The sequence below is a fragment of the Astyanax mexicanus genome, chromosome 1, assembly GCF_023375975.1.
Source record: "Astyanax mexicanus isolate ESR-SI-001 chromosome 1, AstMex3_surface, whole genome shotgun sequence".
Classification (NCBI taxonomy): domain Eukaryota; kingdom Metazoa; phylum Chordata; class Actinopteri; order Characiformes; family Acestrorhamphidae; genus Astyanax; species Astyanax mexicanus.
In genome coordinates, this window is record NC_064408.1 from 10,912,724 (window position 1) to 10,940,428 (window position 27,705).

The 27,705-nt window shown below is 38.3% G+C and overlaps 1 protein-coding gene across 1 annotated transcript in view; it reads left to right on the forward strand.

Annotated features, from left to right (window-relative positions):
- Positions 1-212: 212 nt before the first annotated feature.
- LOC103046272 (sodium/potassium/calcium exchanger 3) overlaps positions 213-27,705 on the forward strand; it is an 86,972-nt gene continuing 59,479 nt past the window's right edge. The window contains exons 1-2 of the mRNA XM_022665789.2: positions 213-631; positions 20,817-20,927. Coding sequence (XP_022521510.1) covers positions 523-631; positions 20,817-20,927 — 220 coding nt within the window. The 5' untranslated portion in view covers positions 213-522. The remainder of the gene's footprint in view (positions 632-20,816; positions 20,928-27,705) is intronic.

Consider the following 27,705-nt stretch of genomic DNA (forward strand, 5'->3'; position numbering starts at 1 on the left):
TTACAGCCCTATCATCATAACCATCTTCATTATCACCATCTATCTATAAGATCTTTGAGGGTGCGAATCCTGGAGTGGGAAGTCCTGGCGCCTCCTAGTGGAGCTTCTCATTCGTTGCTCGCAGCGTTAGACCACGACCACTGGCACGACCCTCGCCGTGAGTGGGAGTGGTGAGTGGTCTGTGCATGTGTATGGAAAAGGAGAGAGAGAGAAAGAGAGAGAGAGAGAGAAACACAGAGTCTTTACCAACCCAGGAGCCACGGTGTGCCCCGCGGGCTTGTGCGTAAAAGCTGGGGGTCCCGGTTTGGTTCAGGGTCTCTCGGCTGCGGATCGGAAGGTCTTACGATGCGTCTTAACACTTCCCTGCGTTCCGGTTCCACCGACGGAGCGATGTAGAGAGCCGAGCCCCGGAACAGCGAGCAGCTTCCCAGCTTCACACAAACTTCAGTCCGCCTGAGGAGCCCCGGGGACGGGGTGCAGGGCGATGTTTCTGCGCTCTGCTGAGCGGGTAACGGAGACGGCATGAAGGCGGCGTGGCGCACCCGGAGACGCCGCGCTCTGCAGCGGCTCTGCTGCGGCGGGCTCGGGCTGCTGGCGGTCGTGTGGCTCGCGCGAGTCCAACACCTGACAGGTAACGGCAGGGATGGGGAGGAGCGCGCGCTGCGTGCTAGAATAAAGTACACTAAGTACCAGCTCAAAACAGCGCACTATTACTAATAAAACCTTCAGGTTGTTTGTGACTTCTATTACAACGCATATTGTACAGTATATAGTACATATAGGGAGTGTAGTGCACAGTGTGGATTTGGATATAGCCAATATAGTGCACGTAACGTACATGTAACATACATTTGTAGTACACAGGTATGTAATACATATTGCATTTGTAGAATATTGTTTGAACGTAGCCCATATAGTACACAATGTATAGTATAGAACATGTATTTGTTGTACACAGGTATAGTATACTGTAGTATAGAATGTAATACATGTTGCATTTGTAGAATATTGTGTGGTTTGGGACATAGCCCATATAGTACATAATATGTTGTAAAGCATATAAAACATATATTTGAAGTACACAGCGTGAACTGTAGTATAATATGTAATACATATTGCATTTGTAGATATTGTTTGAACTTAGCCCATATAGTACATATTGTATAGTATAGAACATGTATTTGTAGTACACAGATATAGTGTACTGTAGTATAGTATGTAATACATGCTGCATTTGTAGAATATCGTGTGGTTTGGGACGTAGCCCATATAGTACATAATGTATAGTATAGACCATGTATTTGTAGAATAGTGTGTGGTTTGGGACGTAGCCCATAAAGTACACTATGTATAGTATAGAACATGTATTTGTAGTACACAGGTATAGTGTACTGTAGTATAGTATGTAATACATGCTGCATTTGTAGAATATTGTGTGGTTTGGGACGTAGCCCATATAGTACATAATGTATAGTATAGACCATGTATTTGTAGAATAGTGTGTGGTTTGGGACGTAGCCCATAAAGTACACTATGTATAGTATAGAACATGTATTTGTAGTACACAGGTATAGTGTACTGTAGTATAGTATGTAATGCATGTTGCATTTGTAGAATATTGTGTGGTTTGGAACGTAGCCCATATATTACACAATATACAGGAAAGCATAAAGTATATAGAACATGTATTTGAAGTACACAGTGTAAACTGTAGTATAGTATGTAATACATGTTGCATTTTTAGAATATTGTGTGGTTTCGGATACAGCCCATATAGTACATAATGTATAGTATATAACATATTTCTAGTACACAGGTTTAGTGAACTGAGGTATAGTATGTGATACATGTTGTGTGGTTTGGGACATAGCCCTTAAAGTACATAATGTATTGTATAGCATAGCACAGAACATGTATTTGCTGTAGTATAGTATATAGTACATGTTTTATTTGTAGAACATTGTTTGGGACGTAGCCCATATAATACATAATGTATAGTAATGCATAGAACATGAATTTGTAGTACAAAGTGAGAGCTGTAAAATACTATGTGATACATGTTGCATTTGTAGAATATTGTGTGTTCTACAAATAGTACAAAATGTATAGTATATGTAATATGTATTTGTAGTACACAGGTATAGAGTACTGTACTATAGTATGTAATATATGTCGTGTGGTTTGGGACTTAGCCCATATAGTTCATAATGTATAGTAAAGCATAGTATAGAACTTGTATTTGTTGTAGTACAGTACATAGTACATGTTGCATTTGTGAAATATTGTGTGGTTTGGGACGTAGCCCATATGATACATAATGTATAGTATTTGACATGTATTTGTAGTACACAGGTATAGTGTACTGTAGCATAGTATATAGTACATGTTGCATTTGTTGAATATTGTGTGGTTTGGGACGTAGCCCATATAGAACATAATGTATAGTGTATATAAAACGTGTATTTATAGTATAAAGATATGGAGTACTGTGGTATAGTATGAAATACATGTTGTGTGCTTTGGAACATAGCTCATATAGTACATAATGTATAGTATATAACATGTATTTGAAGTACACCGTGTGATCTGTAGTATACTATAAAATACCTGCTGCATTTTGTAATATATTGTGTGTTTTGGGACGTAGCCCATATATAACATAATGTATAGTAAGGCAGAGTATATATAGCATGTATTTGTAGTACACAGGTATAGTGAACTTTAGTATAGTATGTAATACATGTTGCATTTGTAGAATATTGTGTGGTTTGGGACATAGCCCATATAGTACATAATGTATAGTATAGAACATCTATTTGTAGTACACAGGTATAGAGTACTGTAGTATAGTGTAAAGTACGTCTCATTTATAGAATATTGTGTGGTTTGGGACACAGCCCATATAATGCATAATGCATATTAAGCATAAAGTATATAGAACATCTATTAGTAGTACACAGTGTAAACTGTAGTATAGTATATAGTACATGTTGCATTTGTAGAAGAGTGTGTGGTTTGGGACGTAGCCCATATAGAACAAAATGTATAGTAAAGCATAGTATATAGAACATGAATTTGTAGTACAAAGTGAGAACTGTAGTATAGTATATAGTACATGTTGCATTTGTAGAGTATTGTGTGGTTTGGGACGAAGCCGCCCTCATATAGTACATATAGGGTTTATAGTGCACAATAGAGTATTTAGTGGTTTTGGACACTTTCCATTGGGTGTATAGTACATTTAGTATTGTAAACTTTTTATATGTATGCAATGTGTGTGTGGTACACTTATGTGGTATTATGAATAGTAAATATACTTAATTATACTTATACACTTATATAAGTATAATTTATATGTATATTTAGCATGATAATATGCGTTTTTTGGACGCAGCCCATTATTACCACAGCCTTATTCACACCTAAACACTCACACACGTCTGGGTTGCTTTCTGAGGTAGCAAATGTTAAGTGTTTCATAATATGAATTCTTCAGTAAAGGGCTTAGAGTAGCTTGTAGCGCATTAGCCTAGTTTTTTCTTGGATTTCTGCGAGAGCTTGTTTATTATTAGTCTGAACTCGGTGTGTGTTAACTGGGTGGTAAGCTGTATTAAAAACAGTACAATGTGTGATAGGCCTGGACTTGGAGTGATTTCTGATTTCCAGAGAAAACAACCTGCCTTAGATGTCTGTTTTCCTCTGTTTTTCACCAATGTCACACCTGCGTCACACCCTTTTGAGCTCATACCGCCTCGTCTCTTTCCCGCTCTCTGGCTTCTGAGGAGAGAACGGAAGAAAGAGCAACGCTCAGAGTGGAAATTAAAACCACTACAAGCACAGAAGACACCCGGGAGTATAATAATGGAGACGAGAAAGAAAAACTGAGCAGATGAATCGTTCTTAAGTGAGCTAACTGAGGATTAAATAGGCTGTTGACTGTCACCTTTGTTTTTTGTGAAAGCCTTAGCCTAATTAGCCAGCTTCTTTCTGACAGGAAAATATGTAGTGTAGTGTTCTCTATACAGCAGGTCATGTAAAGCAGAATAAAGGCTTGGTTATAGTCCACAAAGCATATTATGATATAGGATAAAATATAGTGCTGGGCGATATGGGAAAAATCATATATCACGATATGGAATTTTTTTATATCACGATAACGATATAAATATCATGATACACCACATTTAAGTATGTTTTCAGATATTCTTCGAAAAATATGACAAAATAATATTATTGCTTACTTTTTTCCAACTTTATTTTAAAGTGACATTAAACCCAACTTTCACAAATGAGAATTACTACCTTTTAGTGCAGCAATATATATATGTATTATTTGAAAACAGATGAGGTAGATGCAGTAGCTATTTTTTTTCAAAAGAACAATGCGTCTCCATTGTTCAGCTCTCATGAGTTTAATAACGTAAAGCATGTCGCAAACCGGCGTATCCGTGCGTGTCCGTCAAATAACGTAAAGCAGCGTCACGTCGCAAAACGACATTATGAAGATTACTTTATTATCACTTGTATAAACCAAGTTTATGCAAAGTGACCACGCCAATACATTTTATCGTAGTCTACTTTATATATTTGCATGAATAATTGATGAAATTACTGTAGAAACGATAGGGACGATAGAAGGTAAGTAGCTCGATATTTATCGTCATATCGCACAGCACTAGTATAGTATATAGTGCATGTATTTGTAATGTGTAGTTTTGGATGTACATCATATAGTACACTGTGTATAGTATAGTACAGTATAGTGTAGTATAGTACAATATAATATAACACATTGTACAGGTTGTATGTAAACTATGAGGTTTTGGACAAAAAAGCATAGTACACAATGCACATGTATTGTACTGTAGTATAATATAGTAGAGTTTATAATAATAGTAGTATAGTATAGTATAGGTTGAATGTAAACTGTATGAGGTTTTTGTTATAGCCCATATAGTTTGTATGTAAACTGTGAGGTTTTGGACATAGTCCGTATAGTATAGTATAGTATAGTATAGTATAGTATAGTATAGTATAGTATAGTATAGTATAGTATTGGTTGTATGTAAACTGTATGAGGTTTTGGTTATAGTATATAGTGCATGTATTTGTAAGTGTAGTTTTGGATGTACAACACATAGCTCGTAGAGTATAGTATAGTATATTATAGTATAGTATAGTATAGTATAGTATAGTATAGTATAGGTTGAATGTAAACTGTGAGGTTTTGGACATAGTCCATATAGTACACAAAACATAGTATAATGTAGTACAGTACATAGTACATGTATTTCTAATGTGTATTTTTAGATAGACATCATATAGTACATAGGTTATAATATATTATAGTATAGTATAGTTTAGCATAGTGTAGTATAGTATAGAAAAGTATAGTATAGTATAGCATAGTATTGCTTGTGTGTAAACTGAATGAGGTTTTGGTTATAGTATATAGTGCATGTATTTGTAATGTGTAGTTTTGGATGTACATCATATAGTACACTGTGTATAGTATAGTGTAGTATAGTACAGTATAGTTTAATACATAGTACAGGTTGTATGTAAACTATGAGGTTTTGGACAAAAAAGAAAATCATAGTACACAATGCACATGTATTGTACTCTAGTATAATATAGCATAGTATATAATGGATGTACTTGTAATGTGTAGTTTTGGATGTACAACATATAGTACATAGTGTATAGTATAGTATAGTATAGTATATATAATATATATATATATATGTACAGTACAGACCAAAAGTTTGGACACACCTTCTCTTTTTCAATGCGTTTTCTTTATTTTCATGACTATTTACATTGTAGATTCTCACTGAAGGCATCAAAACTATGAATGAACACGTGGAGTTTTATGTACTTAACAAAAAAAGGTGAAATTACCAAAAACATGTTTTATATTCTAGTTTCTTCAAAATAGTCACCCTTTGCTCTGATTACTGCTTTGCACACTCTTGGCATCATTCTCTTAATGAGCTTCTCAAAGAGGTGGTCACCTGAAATGGTGACTGTTTTCCAACAGTCTTGAAGGAAGGAGTTCCCAGAGGTGTTTAGCAGCACTTGTTGCCCCTTTGCCTTCTTCACTCTGTGGTGCAGCTCACCCCAAACCTCAAATCTGGATTGGGTTCAGGTCCAGTGACTGTGGAGGTTCAGCTCATTTTTTGTTAAGTACATAAAACTCCACATGTGTTCATTCATAGTTTTGATGCTTCAGTGAGAATCTACAATGTAAATAGTCATGAAAATAAAGAAAACGCATTGAATGAGAATTTTTTTTTTTTTGTAGTGTAGAACAGTTTGTAGTTTTGGACACCATACAACCTTGTTCCCGCTCTTTGGCTTCTGAGGGGAGAAAGGAAGAAAGAGCAGCTCTCAGAGTGGAAATTAAAACCACTACAAGCTCAGAAGACACCCGGGAGTATAATAACGGAGACGAGAAAGCAAAACTGAGCAGATGAATCGTTCGTTAACAGAGGATTAAATAGGCTGTTGACTGTCACCTTTGTTTTGATGAAGCCTTAGCCTAATTAGCCAGCTTCTTTCTGACAGGAAAAAAGACGCCAAGGCGAGTCTACGGCTCGCTAACAAGGACGCTAGAAAGGTCCCTGAGGACGAATAGTGGGAAAATCATGACGAGCACGGGGAGGGTTAGGTGTGTAGATCTCTCTGGGGAGCAGGGCCGTATTATCCTGAAGGTAGGCCTGTCCGTACTCGGCTCTTCTTAATTAGAAAACAGCCGCAGAAAAAAAAGCCTCACCAATAAAGCCACAGGTGACCAGCTTATCCTTTTGATTTAAAGCTGGGAGGCGAACAAATAAAGAATCAAAGCAGGGAACGCTGGGCGTTGGTGTATGAGAGAGTCAGGGCAGCTTTATACATATGAAAGACTGCTGGGAGTTTGATAGAGCTGAATTTTAATACGCGAGGGTTTTGTTCCTGACGCTGTACGTGTTTCCTTTCATTTCAGCAGCGTTCACAGCAGCCGTAGCCTACTGCGCTAAACTACAGCACATTTCATCAGCAGAAAAGCAGTTATTGTTTATATATGGAAAATGTTACACATGAATGTATAAATAGCTGCTTTAAAGCAACAGAAGATCATGCCAGGCATCTATCACCACCTCACCACGAAGCTCAACACACTGCACTGCTTCTAAAAGCAGCCACTGAAGCTAAAAGAGCAAAGATGCACAGAAATATCACCAGCAAGCAAGCAGAATATTGCACATGTTAAATTAAGATAATGCACAAAAATAGAGCTTTGCTTATACTCAGATTCATTCTGTCATGGATGTTGAGGGATGTGAGGGTGGATTTAAAGGCTGGTAAAAGATAAAAGTGCTTTAAGGTCGTTGTGCTGTTCACACTACACGACTGTTTGCTTTCTAATCAAAACTCCTTCAGTTGGTGTGGCTTTCACACTACACAAATTACCCAATTTGTCAATGTGGGAAATCGCAGACTCACCTGGCTGCTTTCCAAAATCACGTTTTGTCACAAGAACATGGCAAAAATAAACACGCAATAGAACTAGCCATGCAATGCCAGAGAAAATCTAGAGAGGAGAATACCTACTTGAAGTGAGTCCAAATATATATATACAGGGGTTTGGACAGTGAAACTGAAACACCTGTCATTTTAGTGTGGGAGGTTTCATGGCTAAATTGGAGCAGCCTGGTGGCCAATCTTCATTAATTGCACATTATTGCACCAGTAAGAGCAGAGTGTGAAGCTTCAATTAGCAGGGTAAGAGCACAGTTCTGCTCAAAATATTGCAATGCACACAACGTTATGGGTGACATACCAGAGTTCAAAAGAGGACAAATTGTTGGTGCACGTCTTGCTGGCGCATCTGTGACCAAAAGAGCAAGTCTTTGTGATGTATCAAGAGCCACGGTATCCAGGGTAATGTCAGCATACCACCAAGAAGGACCAACCACATCCAACAGGATTAACTGTGGATGCTGTAAGAGGAAGCTGTCTGAAAGGGATGTTCGGGTGCTAACCCGGATTGTATCCAAAAAACATAAAACCACGGCTGATCAAATCACGGCAGAATTTAATGTGCACCTCAACTCTCCCTTTTCCACCAGAACTGTCTGTCGGGACCATATATATTTGCGATATAAAAAGTGTACAAACCTATATGGCACACCCCTAATTTTGCATACAAAATTAAAAAGCTACAGCCCCTAGATTTCATGAGCAGAAACTGTTACGGCTCATACTGTATATGGAAAATGCTAAAAATGAATGTATAAATAGCTGTTTAAAGCAACAAAGGTTCATGCCAGGCTTCCATCATCACCTCGCCTCAGATCTCAACTTACTGCACTGCTTTTAAAGCAGACACTGAAGCTAAAAAAGCAAAAGAACTGTAGAAATCACCACTTTAGAGCTTTTTAAGAGGGTTTCCACACCTGCACTTTTTACTCTGGTTAAATCAAAAAAGACTCTGGTTCATTTTCACCCTTGGTGTGATTCGTTTGCGAAGGTGTGAATGCAGTAATTTGCACTTGGATTTGGACCAAGACAATCTCAGCAAGACTCTTGAGATGAGGTGGTCTTTGTTCTGGTCTCAAACAAATTCTTTAGTCATTTATTTGTAGGAAGAACATGATCTGACCTCAATCTGACCCAACATTGAGCTGTACTCCACAAGTTGGAGCTCAGTGGCTCTGCAGGTGTAGTTTAAGCTGTTTTTTCTGCCTAGAAAGTAGGGGTGAAACAATTACTTGAATAACTTGAGTAACTCGATTAAAAAAATTGATCGATTAATTTTTTTGTGCCTCGGGGAATCGTTTAATTAATGTTAAAACGCAGAGCATGGAATTTAGCGCAGACTTTTAATGTGAAACAGCGCGCTTAGCGTTACTTCATCCACGCACAGGAAGCAGGAAGTGGAGGAGGCGGAGGCTTTTAGAGCAGAGAGCAGGTAAATATAACTTACAACAAATCAATGAGATTAACATTAATGTACCTTAATAATATAACGACAGCGCTGTGCAGTGCTAATTATTAGGAATACTGTCGAATATATGTTTGGTTAGTTTATTACAACAGAGGCAAGTTCTAGACTTAATACAGGCTTTATGTAATCAGTAAACACAGCGCTGTGGAGTTTATAAATAAATACATGTTAAAGTTAGCTGGCCATGAACTTACTGTATTGTCATTTAGCTTAGATGCTGAACACAAAGCCAATGTTTATGCCTTTATTATTTATTAACGCCCTAAATTTAATACTTACAAGAAATCTTAAGTTGAAATAATTTAACTTAATTTAATAAATTATTAATTATTATATTATTACTTGTGGTTTTTATGTCTATTTTGTGTTTTATTTATTTCTACTTAAAATTTAAACAAATAAAAAATTAAACCAATTGGTCAATTATTATTATGTAAAATTTCTTATTTTATGAAATCTCGTATTTTTTGTTTTATCCGATTACTCGATTAATCGAATCGATTTTTCAGTAGAGTACTCGATTACTAAAATAATCGATAGCTGCAGCCTTACTAGAAAGTTCCTGCAGCTATTAACCAATGCCACCTCTGCTGTTGCTCCATGTTATACATCAGGAGTCAGCAGATGTGGCCTGCAAGCATGAAACATCTGGCCTGTGAGGATTTTTGAACTAAAATTAACGATAAGGAAAAAATAAAACTTCAAAAATGCTTCTCTGGCGAACTTTTGTTTACATCCCTCTCCTGTCTCTCTCTGTCGTGCACGGTGTGACTTTAGTTTCCACTTGTTCTCGTTTGCCGCTCGTTCTTGGGCCCCCTATTTCCTCATAAGGGCGTTTTTTCCTGGACTGTGTCCCAATTTAATAACCGGGGCAGCGGTAGCGTATTGGACTTCGACCCTGTCGAATTCTGTGTGAGGAGCGGTGTGTTTATTTATTTATTTTATTGTTTTTCTTGGGGTTACCTACTTTGAGATCAGCTGTTCTGCATTTGGGTTCAACAACCCTCTGGGCTGGGGAGCTACTAGTCTGTAGCACTCCATCTCATTACACTTAATTTTACAAAACAGAATTTATTTTTGTGGTCGCCACGTAATGGCTCGGAAAATATCTGGCCCACGGCCAATCTTAATTGCAGACCCCTTGTTATACAGAATAGTGCTATGCACTAATCCAGAACACACCACTTTATTTATTTTTTTGCTCTGCCCCAAACAGCTCTTACCAGTATGGGAAGAGAAAAATGCCACATACAGAAGCTTGTTTCCAATGGATATTGTTGTTCTCAGACCCTTCAAAGTTGTCACAGTTTCCAAACTGATTTGGACAAGCTAAAGGTGTAATTATACGCAAAATCCATATCCGTATATATTTAAAGGGGACATATATTATGCAAAAGACAATTTTTGAGTGTTTTTGCAGTACACAAGAGGATTAGCCTGCAGACTTTTTCTGAGGGAGGGATCTGTACCTACTGTCCATGGCAAGTCTGCAGATGAGGGAGATATAAGTACTTTCAAATAAAGAGTTTTGTGCTTTTATCACAGTTAAGCATGACCAAAAGTATTTACATTTATTACACTGTTGGTAGAAGTATACTGTAGATACTAGGGTTTAATATACCTCTGTAGAAGTTGAAGTATCAAATCATGCATTTTACTCTATAAGTAAAAGTGTAGAAGTTCTGGATTTAAAAGTACTTAATGTATAAAAGTAAAAGTAATGTAAAAAGGGGAAAAATTGAAGAACAAAAACTTAGGCCACACCACAGAGTCCAATAGTTCACAACCCTCCCCAAAACTCATTTTACTAAAAGCCATAATGACTATAATGTTACATTATTAAAATGTTATTGTTGATAATATAATTTGGGATGCGCTAGGCTGTTTCCTGTTTCAGATGCATATATGCTGATTGTAAATGAATGTATTTTAGTAGAATGTAAATATATTAAAGAAGTTTAGTTGGGCTGGAGTTTATCTGGAGTTCTCTTGAGTCTCTGCACGGATCATCTTCATACTAGGCTACATACGTCTGCTATGTTCTTGCTGGAGTGTGTATGTGTGTGTGTGTGTGTTGGGGGGGCGTATGCAGGTGTGATGGATCACAGTATAAACCAATAGGGAGTCGGAATGGTATAGGTTTATACTTCTCTACATCCAATCACAATCAGATTCTCTCTATCTGGATGGAGAGATTTATCTGGATAGGGGTTTTATTGAGCGATGAGAAGCCGGAATGAAAACGAGCTGAAATGAAACAGGAGTAATGAGGCTATTTTTTTAAATGTAAGGAGTAGAAAGTTCAGATAATTGTGTGAAAATGTAAGAAGTAGAAGTAAAAATTGTATGACAAAAATTATAATTACTCCAGTAAAGTATAGAGAACCAACATTTCTACTTAAGTAAGGTATGTGCTTTAATACACTGAGAAAAACCCGTTTTAAGTGTGACTGACCCACAGGTCAGACTTCACAGAGTAAGCTTTCAGGTCGATCAACACGTCCTGAACTGAGCCTTATGGATGAACAGAGCTGAGCCAAAGTGAGTCTGAGTGGCTGAGAATGTGGACGTATAGATCCATGTACTGTGTGGGTTTAAGCCAGACTGTAGGACAGAGGGATTCAGCCTAGTTGTAGGCTGTCCCTGCAGACACCTAACAGTAGTAGACCTTATCCTGACGTGACATTTTTATCATCATGACGTTATGACCAACATTCAACCTATAATTAATATATATTTATAATTAATAATCTATCTATCTATCTGTCTGTCTGTCTGACTGTCTGTTTTTGAAAGAAACAGTAAGGAATCAATAAAGTATCTATCTTTCTGTCTGTCTCTATTTTAAAAGTAAAATGTAAAGCATCAATAAAGTATCTATCTGTCTATCTGTTTTGAAAGAAACAGTAAGGCACCAGAAAGTGTCTGTCTATCTATCTATCTATCTATCTATCTATCTATCTATCTATCTATCTATCTATCTGTCTATCTGTCTATCTGTCTGTCTGTCTGTCTGTCTGTCTGTCTGTCTGTCTGTCTGTCTGTCTGTTTTTGGAAGAAACAATAAGGCACCAGTAAGTGTCTGTCTGTATCTGTCTGTCTGTCTGTCTGTCTGTCTGTCTGTCTGTTTTTGGAAGAAACAATAAGGCACCAGTAAGTGTCTGTCTGTATCTGTCTGTCTGTATGTTTGTCTGTCTGTCTGTCTGTCTGTCTGTTTTTGGAAGAAACAGTAAGGCACCAGTAAGTGTCTGTCTGTCTGTCTGTCTGTCTGTCTATCTATCTGTCTGTCTGTCTGTCTGTTTTTCTGTCTGTCTGTCTATCTGTCTGTTTTTGGAAGAAACTGTAAGACACCAGTAAGTGTCTATCTATCTATCTATCTATCTATCTATCTATCTATCTATCTATCTATCTATCTATCTATCTATCTATCTATCTATCTATCTGAGCAGGTATCACAATACTTTTCTCCATACATGAATCAGATGTAACATCAGTGATATCTTCACTACTAATCTAATATATCTTTATTTCCTCTGTTTCTCTAAATTTACACATAAATAAAGATCTTGGGGGGGTAAAAACCCGGAACGAGCTCTCGCCATACGGCCTCATTGAAAAGGAATGATCGTGGTCTGGCATCGAGTGTCTCTAGGGGTCGACCCCACCATCTGCTTCCCACCATTCACCTGTTACATCCTGACGAGGATCGGGGGTCAGAATAACTGTGCTCAGACTCATTTGGCAGCTGCTTCGGCAGTGGTGCACCTCCAGGACGCAATAATCAGGGGCTTAGTGAGGATCTCTGTGAGAGAAGTCGTGATGGCATGGTCTCATCAAACAGCTCTCAGCGCTCGAACAATAACTAATCGCTGTACTGAGAGCTGTGTCCCATCTGACCTTTACTGGGGCCCTGTAATCCCCAAGTGGGGGATTGGCTCACACTGGGCAGTCTTTCCATCTAATCGTGGAGCCGGTTCTGGGTGGAACCCGGCCCTCAGAGCTGACTTCAGATCAGTTTTCCTCTGTGTAAGTTTGCCTGTAGCTGGACGGGGTGGACACCATGACCTTTTGTTCCCCAGTGATCCACTTACATCTGTGTGGGTTTATGAACCAAAAATAGTCATAATTCATTTTTACATGACTTCTCTTGCTCCTTTAGGATTAAACCATACTAATACTGTGCATTTAAGATGGTTGTATGTAAATTAGCTCTGTTCTGATTGGAGGCCATATGTCAAAAAGCAGTTGCTGTAGCAGCTGTATTAGTTGACATACTAATGCATCTAAAAAAAAATCATTAAATATCATTGTTAAAAAAATAAAGTAATAAAACATATATATTAGATAGATGTATTACACCGAGTGACACAGAGTTTCTGAATTTCTGTTATTGTTGATGATTAGGCTTACAGCCAATGAAAACCCAAAAATCAATGGTACTTTTGGCAGTGTGACAAGTCCTGCTAGAAAATGAAAGAAAAAGTTGTCAGCAGAGGGAAGCATGAAGTGCTGTAAGATTTTGTGGGAAAACAAAACTGCACTGACTTTAGACTTGATAATAAAACACAGTGGATCAACACCAGCAGATGGGGATGCGATGATCTAAAATGTAATAGGAAGCTTTTCCTGGACTTCCCTCACTTTCAGCTAAAAAATATCAAGATATATATCGTATATAACCTTTCAGCCATAAAATATAAAGATATATAACATATATCGCCTTTCAGTTAAATAATATTAAGAAATATATCGCATGTCACAATTCAGCTAAATAATATCAAGATATATATTGTATATCACCATTCAGCTATAAAACAGTGAGATATATATATCATATATCACCTTTCAGACATAAAATATCAAGATATTTATCATATATTGCCTTTCAGCTAAAAAAAATATCAAGATAAATATCGCCTTTCAGATAAAGAAATATCACAATATATATCATATATCGCCTTTCAGCTAAAAAAATATTGAGATATATATCATAAATCGCCTTTCAGCCATAAAATATCTTGATATATATCATATATCGCCTTTCAGGTAAAAAATATCGATATATATATATATATATATATATATATATATATATATTGTATATCATCATTCAGCTAAAAAATATCAACGTATATATTTTACATCATTATTCAGCAAAAAAATATCAAGATGTATACCATATCATCATTCAGCTAAAAGATATCGAGATATATATCGTATATTGCCTTTCAGACATAAAATATCGAGATATAAATCGTATGTTGCCTTTCAGCCATAAAATATCAAGATATATATCATATATTGCCTTTCAGCTAAAAAAAATATGGAGATAAATATCGCCTTTCAGCTAAAAAATATTGCAATATATATCATATATCATTATTCAGCAAAAAAATATCAAGATGTATACCATATCATCATTCAGCTAAAAGATATCGAGATATATATCGTATATCGCCTTTCAGCCATAAAATATTGACATGTATTCCATATATCATCATTTAGCTTAAAAATATTGATATATATTGTATATCATCATTTAGCTTAAAAACATTGATATATATTGTAAATCATCATTCAGATAAAAAATATCAAGATATATATCATATATCATTATTCAGATAAAAATATCAAGATATGTATCGCCTTTCTGCTAAAAGATATTAAGATATATATCATATACCACTATTCAGCTAATAGATCTTGAGATGTTAGTTTTGATCCGTATCGCCCAGCCCTACTATATAGGGTAAAGAATTTTGAATGATTTTAGAGAACCTGTAGGAAGTCCTGGAAGCCGCACTGTGTCTTTCTCCAAACCTGGAATTTCTGTGGAAAAGGTCCTACACAGAATCATTAATCATCCGCAGAACCTCCACCCCCCCTGGAAGAAGCTTTATAAGAGCGTGGGCTCATTATGCGTGTGATGTGCGCCGCGCGGCGTTGCGGACGCTGACAGGACTCATTTGACTTGCATATGGCCCAGGGCCGCGCTCTCTTCACGCCTCCCACATGAAAGCCGGCCTGAGAGGGAGCGAGACCACCGCCATGTCCCCGTGCCCCCCAGATGAATCGATTGGTGGGGGAGTAAAAGGAAAAGAACAACCACTGGCTGAGATCTGATGATCATTAAACAGATATGAATAAAGGAACAAACTGTTCCAGGACAACCAACCCCCCCCCCCCCCCCCCCACCACAACACACTTACGCCCCACTCTATCTCTATTCTGAAGCTCCAGCTCTCTCGCTTTGTCTCTCTGTCATTTATCGAGTAAATATACCCACCTTGCCACAGATGCACTCATCTCTGTGTGTGGCATTAGAGCCATGCTTCACTTTATTTTCCATCCATGAGGATGCTGAGGGGGGGTGGGATGGAGTAGAGGGGGGGGGGTAGTAGGGTTGTAGTAAAACACACTGTTGATTTTGTCCATATATAGCTGTGCAAAATGGACGTCCAAATAAAGCCTGTCCTGCAGAGAGAGTGAGGGAAAGAGAGAGAGAGAGAGAGAGAAATAGAATGAGAGAAAGAAGGAGAGAGAGATAAGACAGTTTTTTTTTTTTTTTTACTACCGGACGATCAAACAGACAGAATTAAGGCTGTATATAGATTTCACAAGCAACGGATAGACTGTGAGCATGACAATATCTTCGTTCAGCCGTGATGTATGACCAGATTTAACGTAGCGACTCAAATAAGTCATAGCAAAGTCTCAAATAGGAGCAAAAATAAATAAATAAATAAATAAATATTCACCCTGATTTTCGTCCAAAAATCAGACTGGAATTTCCTGCTGATGTAAATCAGAATGACTTTCATTACTTACACTTACTTAAACAACAAGCCAAGGTTACGCCGACATGGCCAAAGTCACGGACAGGAGCTGGGAGTATCGAGTCCCATGACTTATGCTTCATGTCACATGAAAGCTAAAGCTAATGATACTGGAGTGACCTGTGCAGCCTGCTGTATAAAATCTGGAGGAAATGTGACTTCTGATAGAATTGTTAACTTGTTGAATTGTTTGCATGGACAGGTCGATCCAGATACTTCCGGTTTACCTCGTCATTATGAGCCCAAGCCCGATTTAAACCCTACAACTTTTTGTAAGTAGAGCGTCAATCTGTTCAGAATGATGTTAATAAACAGTGCAGCACGAAAAAAGCTAGGCCCTATTATTTAAGAAAAATGTGCAGAGTGGTCCAGTAGACTAAGACATTGCCACTATTATCAGGAGATTGCTGGAGATCGAATCCCGGTCATGCAGCTTGACATCAGCTGCTGGAGCCCCTAGAGAGCACAATTGGCCTTGCTCTCTCTGGGTGTGTAGATGGCGCTCTTTCTCCTCATCACTCCAAGGATGATGTCGATCAGCACAAGGCGTCTGTGAGCTGTTGTATCAGAACCAAGCTGCGCTTTCCTCCGAGCACACTGTGATGCTACTCAGCAATGCTTCATCAACAGCAGTTCAAAAAGAGGCGGAGTCTGACTTCACATGTATCGGAAGAGGCATGTGCTAGTCTTCACCCTCCTTGTGTTGTGGCATCACTAGCGATGGGGGATATACAGTGTATAGAGTGATTATATTCATTTCATATTATATTCATGAACATTTAATAATATAATAAAAAAATAGCTTATTCCATTACTTTTAACAGAGAAAGGCCTACACAAACGATATATATATATGTAAAATGATGGTTTGTTCAAATGAATATTGTTTTAATTTGTAATACTACAATGTAGGCCTGCCAAAATAGCAATTTTTTATTTGATGATATTTTGTCCCAGAAATAGTTGCAAAAATATGATATTGTTTTGCTACTGACATAATGATAATAATAATAATAGCAGAATAATTGGATTGCACACTTTTATACACAAAAGGACAATGGACTTTTAATTAATACAATTTGGGTAGAATGATACTTTTTAAAATCAGTTTGCTATGGGTGTATAGAGACACCATTTTTTAATTTGTTTAAAATTTTTCGCATTTTCTCCCAATTTATCTGGCCAATTATTCCACTCTCTCAACTGTTAGCCAGCTGTATATCCCCCAACACAAGGAGGGTAAAGCCTAGTACATGCCTCCTCCGATACATGTGAAGTCAGCCACTACTTCTTTTTGAATTGCTACTGATGCAGCATTGCTGAATAGCATCACAGTGCACTCGGAGGAAAGTGCAGCGACTCGGTTCTGATACATCAGCTCACAGATGCCTTGTGCTGATTGACATCACCCTAAGAGTGATGGGGGGAAGAGCGGCATCCACCCTGGGCTCCGGCAGCTGATGGCAAGCTGCATGACCAGGATTCGAACCAGCGATCTCTCCATCATAGTGGCAAGAAACACCATTAGGAGACACCATTAAGGATAAGATCATTGCACGAGTGGCTAAACAAAATTTGTGAAGTTTATTTGTATGTAATTAAACTCTATGGATAATATTGACATGTCTGTATTGTACAATTAATTGATTGATAATGTGATTATCGTAACAGTCCTGCTGCAGTATATATAAAGAACTACTATTATATTCATATATAAAATACTGTACGATGGCCACCCTCAGCTTCACTCCTGCTCATTACTTTGCTCAGGCATGCTGGCAGCCCCTAAAAAAGATCAGGAATATGAGCTGGCTGCTGATCTGTGGCTCAGACTGGCAATATCCCCCCGTTTATTGTTTTATTCATTACCCTGATGAATGCATATTTAAGCCTGTTTATTTAAACTTCAGCTCACTTTCAAAACACATGCCACCGGAACACAAATCCCAGAGCCCAAAAGTGACACTTTTTGGCAGCTAGGTAAATGCATGCAACCTAATGTGCCGCTGGATCTTACAGCTCTGAGCCAAAGGGTATTTTCATGCCCTAGTTTGTTTTTTGTTGTGTTGTTAAGTCTCAGTTTCCTATGAAATGTCTTAATGAAAGGGTTAAAATCATAGAAAACATCACATGTTTAATGATACACGTTTAATGTGGGAGGTTTAAAAATGTACTGTTTCTGTATTGTAACCGAAAAAAAAACAAAAAACATTTTCATTACATTTCATTACAGTTCATTACATTTAAATGTCCACGGTTATAACAGTTTTTAGCACGTAGTTGTACTCCGCAGTTTATAGGTTTTCCAGAGCTTCAGGAAGCCTTACAAAAAAACAGTAGAGTTAAGAAAAAAAAAAATTATACATAACAAATTCAAAAACGGTAGTGCTTGAATTATAGAAAATAGGGTGGGAGATATAACCCTTAAATAATATCACTATATATATATATATATATATATATATATATATATATATATATATATATATATATATATATATATTGTGCTAATAAAATGATCAACAATATGACAAAATTTTTACCTTTTTTATAAACTACTAATTTACAACTTCAAAAAAAATATATATATTTATTTTTTTTAAGTTGTTTACATTACAGTAGATACTAAAAATCCTAAGATGTTTTTGTATTTTGTAAACCATGACTTGCCAAGACCCTGATTATATAAAATATGATATAATAATAATACTACAAAATAAAAAGGACTATAAATAAGCTAAATAAATAATATTTTGTATATACTTAACCCCTTCAAACATGTAAGTAATGTAACAACAAAAAAATAGCATATTTAGTGTTTGTAAGCTGCAAACAATCTAATAAACAAGTAAATACGGTAAAAAAAAGCTAAATAAATACAAAAAAGACTGCTTTTCAAGATTTACAAGAGGGAGAGTGGCTTAGTTTAGTTATAAACACACCAAAAACACGAGATTCTAATACAGAGATAATCATATAATTGAAAAAATCTAAAATATCCAAACAATCAATTACAATGATAATTATAATGTCTAATTAAATGTAACAAATTGTTTATGCATATGTACATTGTTTATGTATATGGTATAACTTATCAAATGACGTTCTTTTTTCAGCATCAATTAATGCTTTGGCAATACTGTTATTTACGATGGTCATGCCAATAAAGCTGAATTGAATTGAATTGAATTGAATATCATGACATAACAGTATGGATATTTTTATTGTTTCAAAATATTTGGCAATATTATTATGTACAATTTGTGACCCTGGTTAGTAGAATTGTCTGTAAATGTGACATAAAATATAAAAAATGAGATTTTCACACAAATCCTAATCAAACAAATGAGACACAAATATTAGACTTCGTTATTTATGAAACAATGAATCACGAATTATACCAGCACTTTCTGAAGGAAAATCTTAAGAGAACATGGGCAATGCAACATGACAATGACCCTAATCAAACAACAGGCCCTAATTCTGGCGAAGAATGAATAAAGAAGAATAAAATTAATGTTTTGGAATGGCCAAGTTGATATCTTGACCTTAATCCAATAGAAATGTTGTAAAACCCATTATTTCTGTATCCCTGTCTATTGTAAACATTGTATTGTATACCCTGGCCAAATATTACACCAATAAAGCTTCATTTTTATTCCTCTACCACAAACACTACGAACAGACTAATGCTGAACTGTACCGCTATCCTTAAAATAAAGAGAAAAAAGCTGTGAGCAGTCTTCACACATTACATTATCAGCACACTCACACTGTACTCGCACCACAGATGCCTGTTTTACTGAGCTCTGTCAGAAATCTCCGTCCATCTGCTGTGAAACGCTTCAGACCGTGAGTAGTGCTCCCGTCTGCAGCACAAGCACTAATTCCACTCATCACGTCCAGAGCAGTCACACAATACACACAGGGGCAGCACTGTAGCCTGACTCACTCATCTCCCCATCACTGATTCACTCCGCCACTCTCCATCCCTCAGCCCTGTATTATGACAGCTTGCTTTGGACACAAATCAATGAGTAATCTCAGTGTAATATCGGGTAATTACTGTTAAACATTGTGACACGTTACATCAACAGGTCATTTCTACACTGTAATACTGCAATGCTTGATATTCTATTGTCTATAGGCAAATAGCAAAGTATATATATATATATATATATATATATATATATATATATATATATATATATATATATATATATATATCTACAGGGGTTGGACAATGAAACTGAAACACCTGTCATTTTAGTGTGGGAGGTTTCATGGCTAAATTTGATCTGCCTGGTGGCCAATCTTCATTAATTGCACATTATTGCACCAGTAAGAGCAGAGTGTGAAGGTTCAATTAGCAGGGTAAGAGCACAGTTTTGCTCAAAATATTGCAATGCACACAATATTATGGGTGACATTCGAGAGTTCAAAAGAGGACAAATTGTTGGTGCACGTCTTGCTGGCGCATCTGTGACCCAAACAGCAAGTCTTGTGACTTGTGATGTATTAAGAGCCACGGTATCCAGGGTAATGTCAGCGAGATACCACCAAGAAGGACCAACCACATCCAACAGGATTAACTGTGGACGCTGTAAGAGGAAGCTGTTTGAAAGGGATGTTTGGGTGCTAACCTGGATTGTATCCAAAAAAACTCGGGACAATGTTGGGGCAATAAATTATTGTGGTCTAAAACCAGGTGTTTCAGTTTCATTGTCCAACCCCTGTATGTCCTATATTGCTAAATCTACATCATTATTTCTAAGTCCCTTTGGAAAAAAGCATTTGCTAAATGCTATGTAAGTACAATAAAAGTCAGTTAACTTTAATACCCTTTCTGCAGATTTCTGCAGAAACAATAAATGAGCAGGTGTCTCAATATGTTTGTCTCCATGGTCTTTGTTAGTTATTCTCTTGTTAGTTACTCTCTTCTTTTGATTGTTGTCATTAGGATTCAGACTCTTCTCTCTCTCCTCTCACAGAGACAGAGCCCTCAGGGACGGACCCGGCTGAAGACGTTAGTCCTGACTGGTCCAGACGTAAGCTCATGCAGGATGGGATCGAGAACCACACTCTAGAGCCGCCTCGAGCAGGTGAGAACAGTGCTGGGCTGGTTAAAGCCTTTTCTGTTCCGCTACGAAAACATATCCCCACAGACGACAAGAAAATACAGTCTAAGGGAAGCCATATTGACTGCTTTTTTACTCCAGGATCCAACAGTTTCAGAACGGATGCTAACCCACACTCTAAAAAACAGAGGTACGATATGAGTACTTTTTTTTGTACTCAAAGGTACACTCTTTATAATTGTACCCTCAAAGGTACAATATTGGTCTTTACAGGGTCATATTTGTTCCCTCTGAAGTACAAAGTAATTTCTAACAGCAATAAGTACAAATTTGTACCATTTAACCAGACAAAGGGTACATTCAATATTCTGTATCACTGTACTGATAAACAACATATACTTTAATTGCACATTTTTATTTGAAAGCCAGACAATTTTGGATCATCAAGTTTTTGAGCCATATTCAGTTGATGATAATGTTTATAATCTTTATAATCTTTACTGGCACAAAAACCATGGCTTTTCTTAGTGTGCATGCTAACTTTTACACATGGAGACGGTTTGGTAGGCTGGGTTTTCTTTAGCTTAGCTTTAGATTACCTAACCATGCTTGGGTGCGACAGAACTGTTCGGTAGGCTGGTAGCGATGTGGATTAGGCCAACACTGCTTGAAGCTGATGTAAAAGCTTACAGTTCTCCATTTAACATTTAGATTGCAAGCTTCGTTTCATTTGTTTTGCAAGCATTAACAGTAAAATTATTGAGTATTTCTGCACATCTTGGTTTCTACTAGAAAGACAGTAGAAACCCTCTCTGGTTTCCTCTCCCAGAATGACCTCCTGGACCAGAATCAATCATATTTTAAAAAAGGGCACTCCACTGAAACTGAAGCTCTGTTGTCTGTGACAGAAGCATTAAAAACTGTCAGAGCTGCAGGACAGTCCTCAGTACTCATTGTGCTGGACCTCTCAGCCGCCTTTGACACAGTCAATCATGACTTTCTACTATCTATACTCTCAAACATGGGTATTTCAGACAATGCAAGGTGTCATTTGAACTGTCGTGGCTAGGAGAGCTGTCCTCAGCCCACTCACTATCCACTGGGGTTCCCCAGGGCTCTGTACTAGGACCCCTTCTCCTAAAATTGCTTTGTTGACACCCAACTCTATATGTCATTCCCACCAAATGACGGATATCACAGTGCCTCTCAGACATATCCGCATGGATGAAGGAGCATCACCTCCAAGACTGAACTTCTGGTTCTACCAGCAAAACAATCCATCCAACACAACTTCACCATAAGGTGGCTAAGGACCTGGGTGTTATGCCTCGGGGGCACAGAACTGTTTGGTAGGCTGGTAGCGATGTGTATTAGACCAACACTGCTTGTAGATGTTGTGAAAGCTCACAACTCTCCATTTAACATTTAGATTGTAAGCTTTGTTTGATTTGTTTAGCAAGCATTAACAGTAAAATCATTGAGTATTTCTGCATGTCTTGGTCCTGATTTAGCAACACAACAAATTAAGTGTCTGTATTTTTTTCTGCATGCTTCACTGGAATAGACACGTATGAGGCGTGATGTTCTGATTGGATAGACCCATGATGCGCATTGCAGCTGCATCTGACGGAACCAACACTTCCTATTGGAAATAAATGTGATATATTGCAGCAGTGTAAATGCAGCATTAGTAAACCTTGCTTGGGGCCAGATGACACCCATAGCAGGCAGTGCTACAGACATGTAAGAGATATGGGGTGAGGTTAGTAGCAAGCATCCTAAAGTTGGGTTAGTGATGTTGTACGAAGCCGGTAGCTGGCATGAAAATTGTCAGAAATACATATTGGCCAGCCAGGCTGTGCTAACGAGTCAGGTGAGGCCCTTAGCCAGCTTGCTACAGTAGCCATGTGAGACAAGACCAGTAGCAAGCATGCTAAAGCTGCATTAGTGGGACATGGTGGCTTATTGGTTAGCATGTTCACCTCCCAGCACTTGGTTCAAGTCCCTATCTGGGTGGAGTTTCCATGTGCTCCCTGTGTCTGCGTGGGTTGTCTCCCATAGTCCAAAAACATGGAGTTCACGACCTTAAATGAAAAAAGGTGCTATATAGGTGTAATAGCAATGCTGGATATAGCTGGTAGAAATGTGAATCAAGGCATTAGCAATTATCTGGCTTGTTAGCAATGTGGAATGAGGCCAGTATCAAAAAAAAATATTTGTATAGCGCTTTTTACAACTGGTGTTGGCGCAAAACAGCTTTACAGAAACATGATTACAGGACAAAGAATCAGGTAAAAACATTAAACATACAGAATACAGAACCCCCAGTGAGTAGCCAGTACTAGTTTGGTTATGTTGTGTTAGCAAAGTGAGACAAGTCTAGTGTCTGCCGTACTATTGCTGTGGTTGGATGTTGGATGAGTCCAGTCGCCAGAATGCTAAGGCCTAACCAATGTGGTACAAGCCTGTTTGTTGTTATACTAGCTACTGGTAAGACCAGTAGCTAGCCAGTAGCTGTTGTGTAGAGGTTGGATTAGCCTGGTTGCTGGGGCTCAAATGCCACAGTACCGATGTTATTTGGTGCCCATAGCTATGGCACAGCCTTAAGAACCATGTGACCCTGCAGTGGAACGGCAGCCATTGTCTGTCCTGGCTTCTCTCTCAGTGTTGCTGCTCGGGGTTTAGCTGGTTGCATGCCGATGTGCGAGCTGGATTATACCAGCAAACTGGGAAGCAAACAGTAGTCGCTCGGAGTCTTCGGACGTATAAACTCAGTAAGGTAAACTTGGCCTCTCCACCAGAGAAAACCTTCCGGAGAGACAGCGAGAGCCTGTCAGACATGTGCAGCAGAACAGACGAGGGAGAGGAATAAACGGAAAGTAAACAGAACGAGGGATGAAAAAGGCGACAGAGGCGAAAGAACAGAACAGGTACACTTCGCTGGATCGCCTCGAGACTTCACTAAGTGTAAACTATAAAACGCAGCCATAACCAGTGGCCAGGAACTCATCTGCTGCTCCTTTAATGTGGTTTTCTAGAGGTCAACTGGACATACTGGATGATATACCTTAAAATCCTTTAATTTTCCTAAAAATTAAATAAATTTCACCTTAGTTCTGTAGCAGTATTAGAATTAGCCGCTTACCACACTATGCTCTAGCATTTTTGCTGTTGAGGTGAAAATTATAGGCCTGTGGCCTGTTGCTGACCCTGGCTAGCACTGCTGGAGCAAGATTAGCATTAGCCGCTATTCGCACTAATCGCTAGCTCTTTTGCTGTTCAGAGGTGAGTATTATCGGCTTGTAGCCTGCTGCTGACCCTGGATAGTACTGCTGGAACAGCATTAGCCGCTAACCATGCAAAGCGCTAGCCTTTTTCCATTCAGAGTTGAGTATATTGGACTGTAACCTGCGCTTTTACAAGCTACATGGGAAGAGCTGCTAGATAATATTGCCCTGACCTACTGGAACACTCAGGGTTTCTCAGTGTAGCACTGTTGGGCAGCATTAGCCACTTAGTGGAAATCTATAAATCTAAGCTTACTGTAAATAAACGAAAGGGCTTTACTCACCAACATAAACATTTTCCAGAAGAGTTTGTTTGACTTTAAAATAAAATGTTTGTTTTTTTTAAGAATTACATTATGTCCCATATATTATTATATTATTATGTCTCATTAAAGCCTATGAATGCTGCTCTGAGCTGTGGGATGTGTGGGCGGGGTCTCCTGCATTGAACGTGGATGGTATTTCTGGTTGTGAGACGCTTGTCTGTTCGCAAGGACAATTCTAGCCAGACACCGCTGAACATCACCATGATCATTACTACTGCACTACTGTACACTGTGGGTGGTAATATCTTGTAGAACAGGGGTGTCCAAACTTTTTTTTGGGGGGGGGCCAGAAGGAGAAATATATTTGAAGTCACGGGCCACAGACTCTGTAATAAAACAAATAATGAAATATACCACTTTAAATAATACCTTTTTCTTGATTATTTCATTTACACCATTTTACTTGACTTACTATCTTTATCTTTGACAGTGTTGTGTAAACTAAGATTTTTCAAATTGATGTTTAATTTCATGATGTCTCTTAATATTAAACTCGTCTTTCTGCACTAGAAATGCGCACCCTCTCCGCTTTTAGACTCTTTTGCCCTATTTTTCTGTGCCAGAAATGCGCACTCTCTCCGCTTTTAGACTTTTTGGCCCGTTTTTCTGCACTAGAAATGCGCACCCTCTCCGCTTTTAGACTCTTTGGCCCGTTTTTCTGCGCCAGAAATGCGCACTCTCTCCGCTTTTAGACTCTTTGGCCCGTTTTTCTGCGCTAGAAATGCGCACTCTCTCTGCTTTTAGACTCTTTGCCCCGTTTTTCTGCACTAGAAATGCGCACTCTCTCCGCTTTTAGACTCTTTGGCCCGTTTTTCTGTGCCAGAAATGCGCACTCTCTCCGCTTTTAGACTCTTTGGCCCGTTTTTCTGAGCTAGAAATGCGCACTCTCTCTGCTTTTAGACTCTTTGCCCTGTTTTTCTGCGCTAGAAATGCGCACTCTCTCCGCTTTTAGACTCTTTGGCCCGTTTTTCTGCGCTAGAAATGCGCACTCTCTCCGCTTTTAGACTCTTTGGCCCGTTTTTCTGTGGCAGAAATGCGCACTCTCTCCGCTTTTAGACTCTTTGGCCCGTTTTTCTGAGCTAGAAATGCGCACTCTCTCTGCTTTTAGACTCTTTGCCCCGTTTTTCTGCGCTAGAAATGCGCACCCTTTTCGCTTTTAGACTCTTTGCCCCGTTTTTCTGCGCTAGTAATGCGCACCCTCTCAGCTTTTAGACTATTTGCCACGTTTTTCTGCGCTAGAAATGCACACTCTCTCCGCTTTTAGACTCTTTGGCCTGATTTTTTTGCGCTAGAAATGCGCACCCTCTCCGCTTTTAGACTATTTGGCCCGCTTTTCTGCGCTAGAAATGCGCACTCTCTCCGCTTTTAGACTCTTTGGCCCGTTTTCTGCACTAGAAATGCACACCCTCTCCGCTTTTAGACTATTTGGCCCGTTTTTCTGCGCTAGAGATGCGCACTCTCTCCACTTTTAGACTCTTTGGCCCGTTTTCTGCACTAGAAATGCGCACTCTCTCCACTTTTAGACTCTTTGGCCCGTTTTCTGCACTAGTAATGCGCACCCTCTCCGCTTTTAGACTATTTGCCCCGTTTTTCTGCACTAGAAATGCGCACCCTCTCCGCTTTTAGACTCTTTGTCCCGTTTTTTTGCGCTAGAAATGCGCACCCTCTCCGCTTTTAGACTCTTTGGCCCATTTCTGACACCTAGCGTTCAAACTTTGAATCTCACATTATAAAAACCTGCTTAACAGCGGGCCAACTTTCATTCTGTTTCTAAAATACCTTGTAGTTTGGACACCCCTGTTCTAGCCAGACACTCTGGCTTGAGGAATGTTAAACTTCCATAATTCAGATCACTTTACCATTATGAGCGCACAAGATACAACCTCACAACTTAAACAATTTATTTAGGCATCCCCAAATGAGGTAACACTTCATGCTTAGTTTAAATAATGCTGTCAGTGTATTCTGCAGTGCTCAGCGCCGTGTTTATCAGTGTGTCTTCTCAGCATGAAGAGCAGGTTCTTCACTGTTATCTGCTGATAAAAGCACATGTTGAAAAGCTTGTAGTCCAGGGATGCTTTAAACACTTGAAATGTTAGAGTGCTGTTAAGTGCTGACAGCACAACAAGGGGATTATATGTTCAAGCTGTGTTTTTTTTTGGTTCCCTGGTGCCTGTTTATTTTTTATTATAGTCAGTTTTATATCCAATGTCTGGATATTCTCAGATAGATAATAATAAATGTTTTTTGTAAATGTATAAGTTACTTTATTTCAGTAATTCAGTTAAAAATGTGAAACTCATATATTATATAGATGTATATAACACAGAGTGATCTATTTTATGAGTTTATTTTTTTAAATTGTTGATGATTATGGCTTACAGCCAATAAAAATGCAAAAACCAGTGTTTCAGAAAATTAGAATGTTATATAAGACCAATTGGTACTTTTGGCAGTGTGTTTTGCCAGTCCTGCTGGAAAAAGAAATCTGCATCTTCATAAAAGTCATATATTATAAAATAATATATCTACGCCGATGGGCGTGATGGTCTCTAGTGGAAGTGAGGTGTGTTCAGGGAAAAATTCTGGCGTATTGCTATCTTGGCAGTGAAAAACACAGGTGCACCACAGACTAAATACAACCTAGACAGACGTCAACAGTCAAACAGTGAATTTTCAACAGACAATATGCATGCATGTGCAGTAGTGCACAAACCCATAGCGCATGCCTTTTGACATTCATAACAATAAACAGATTAAACAAGCGTGAACAAGCAGGTCATATTTCTCTGCTGAGATGCGTTGGACGTGTCCAGGTAGCTGCGCCATTTGAATAGCAATCCGCCAAAGTCAGAGCACGCCTGGCTCTTAAAGGGAATGGCAAGAGATGCTCTGATGTTTTTTTTCACACACTTATGATAAATTAAGAGAATTAGTACATGCCTTTTGTACATTTCGAGCTACGCAAGGCATACTTTTCCTGTCGTTATGATAGAAAAGACACACCGGCATGCACCTTAATCAAGCTGCAGGGTAGACGGCTCATCTCTAGATCGCTAAAATAGAGCACATGCTATTTTTACCAAGTTTCCATATTTCAAGAAGCAGATTTTATTTCAGAACTGTGGAGCAGGTTTTGGAAATATTTAAGAGCACACAAACCAGCATAAGAAAGCTTTCTAGTATTCC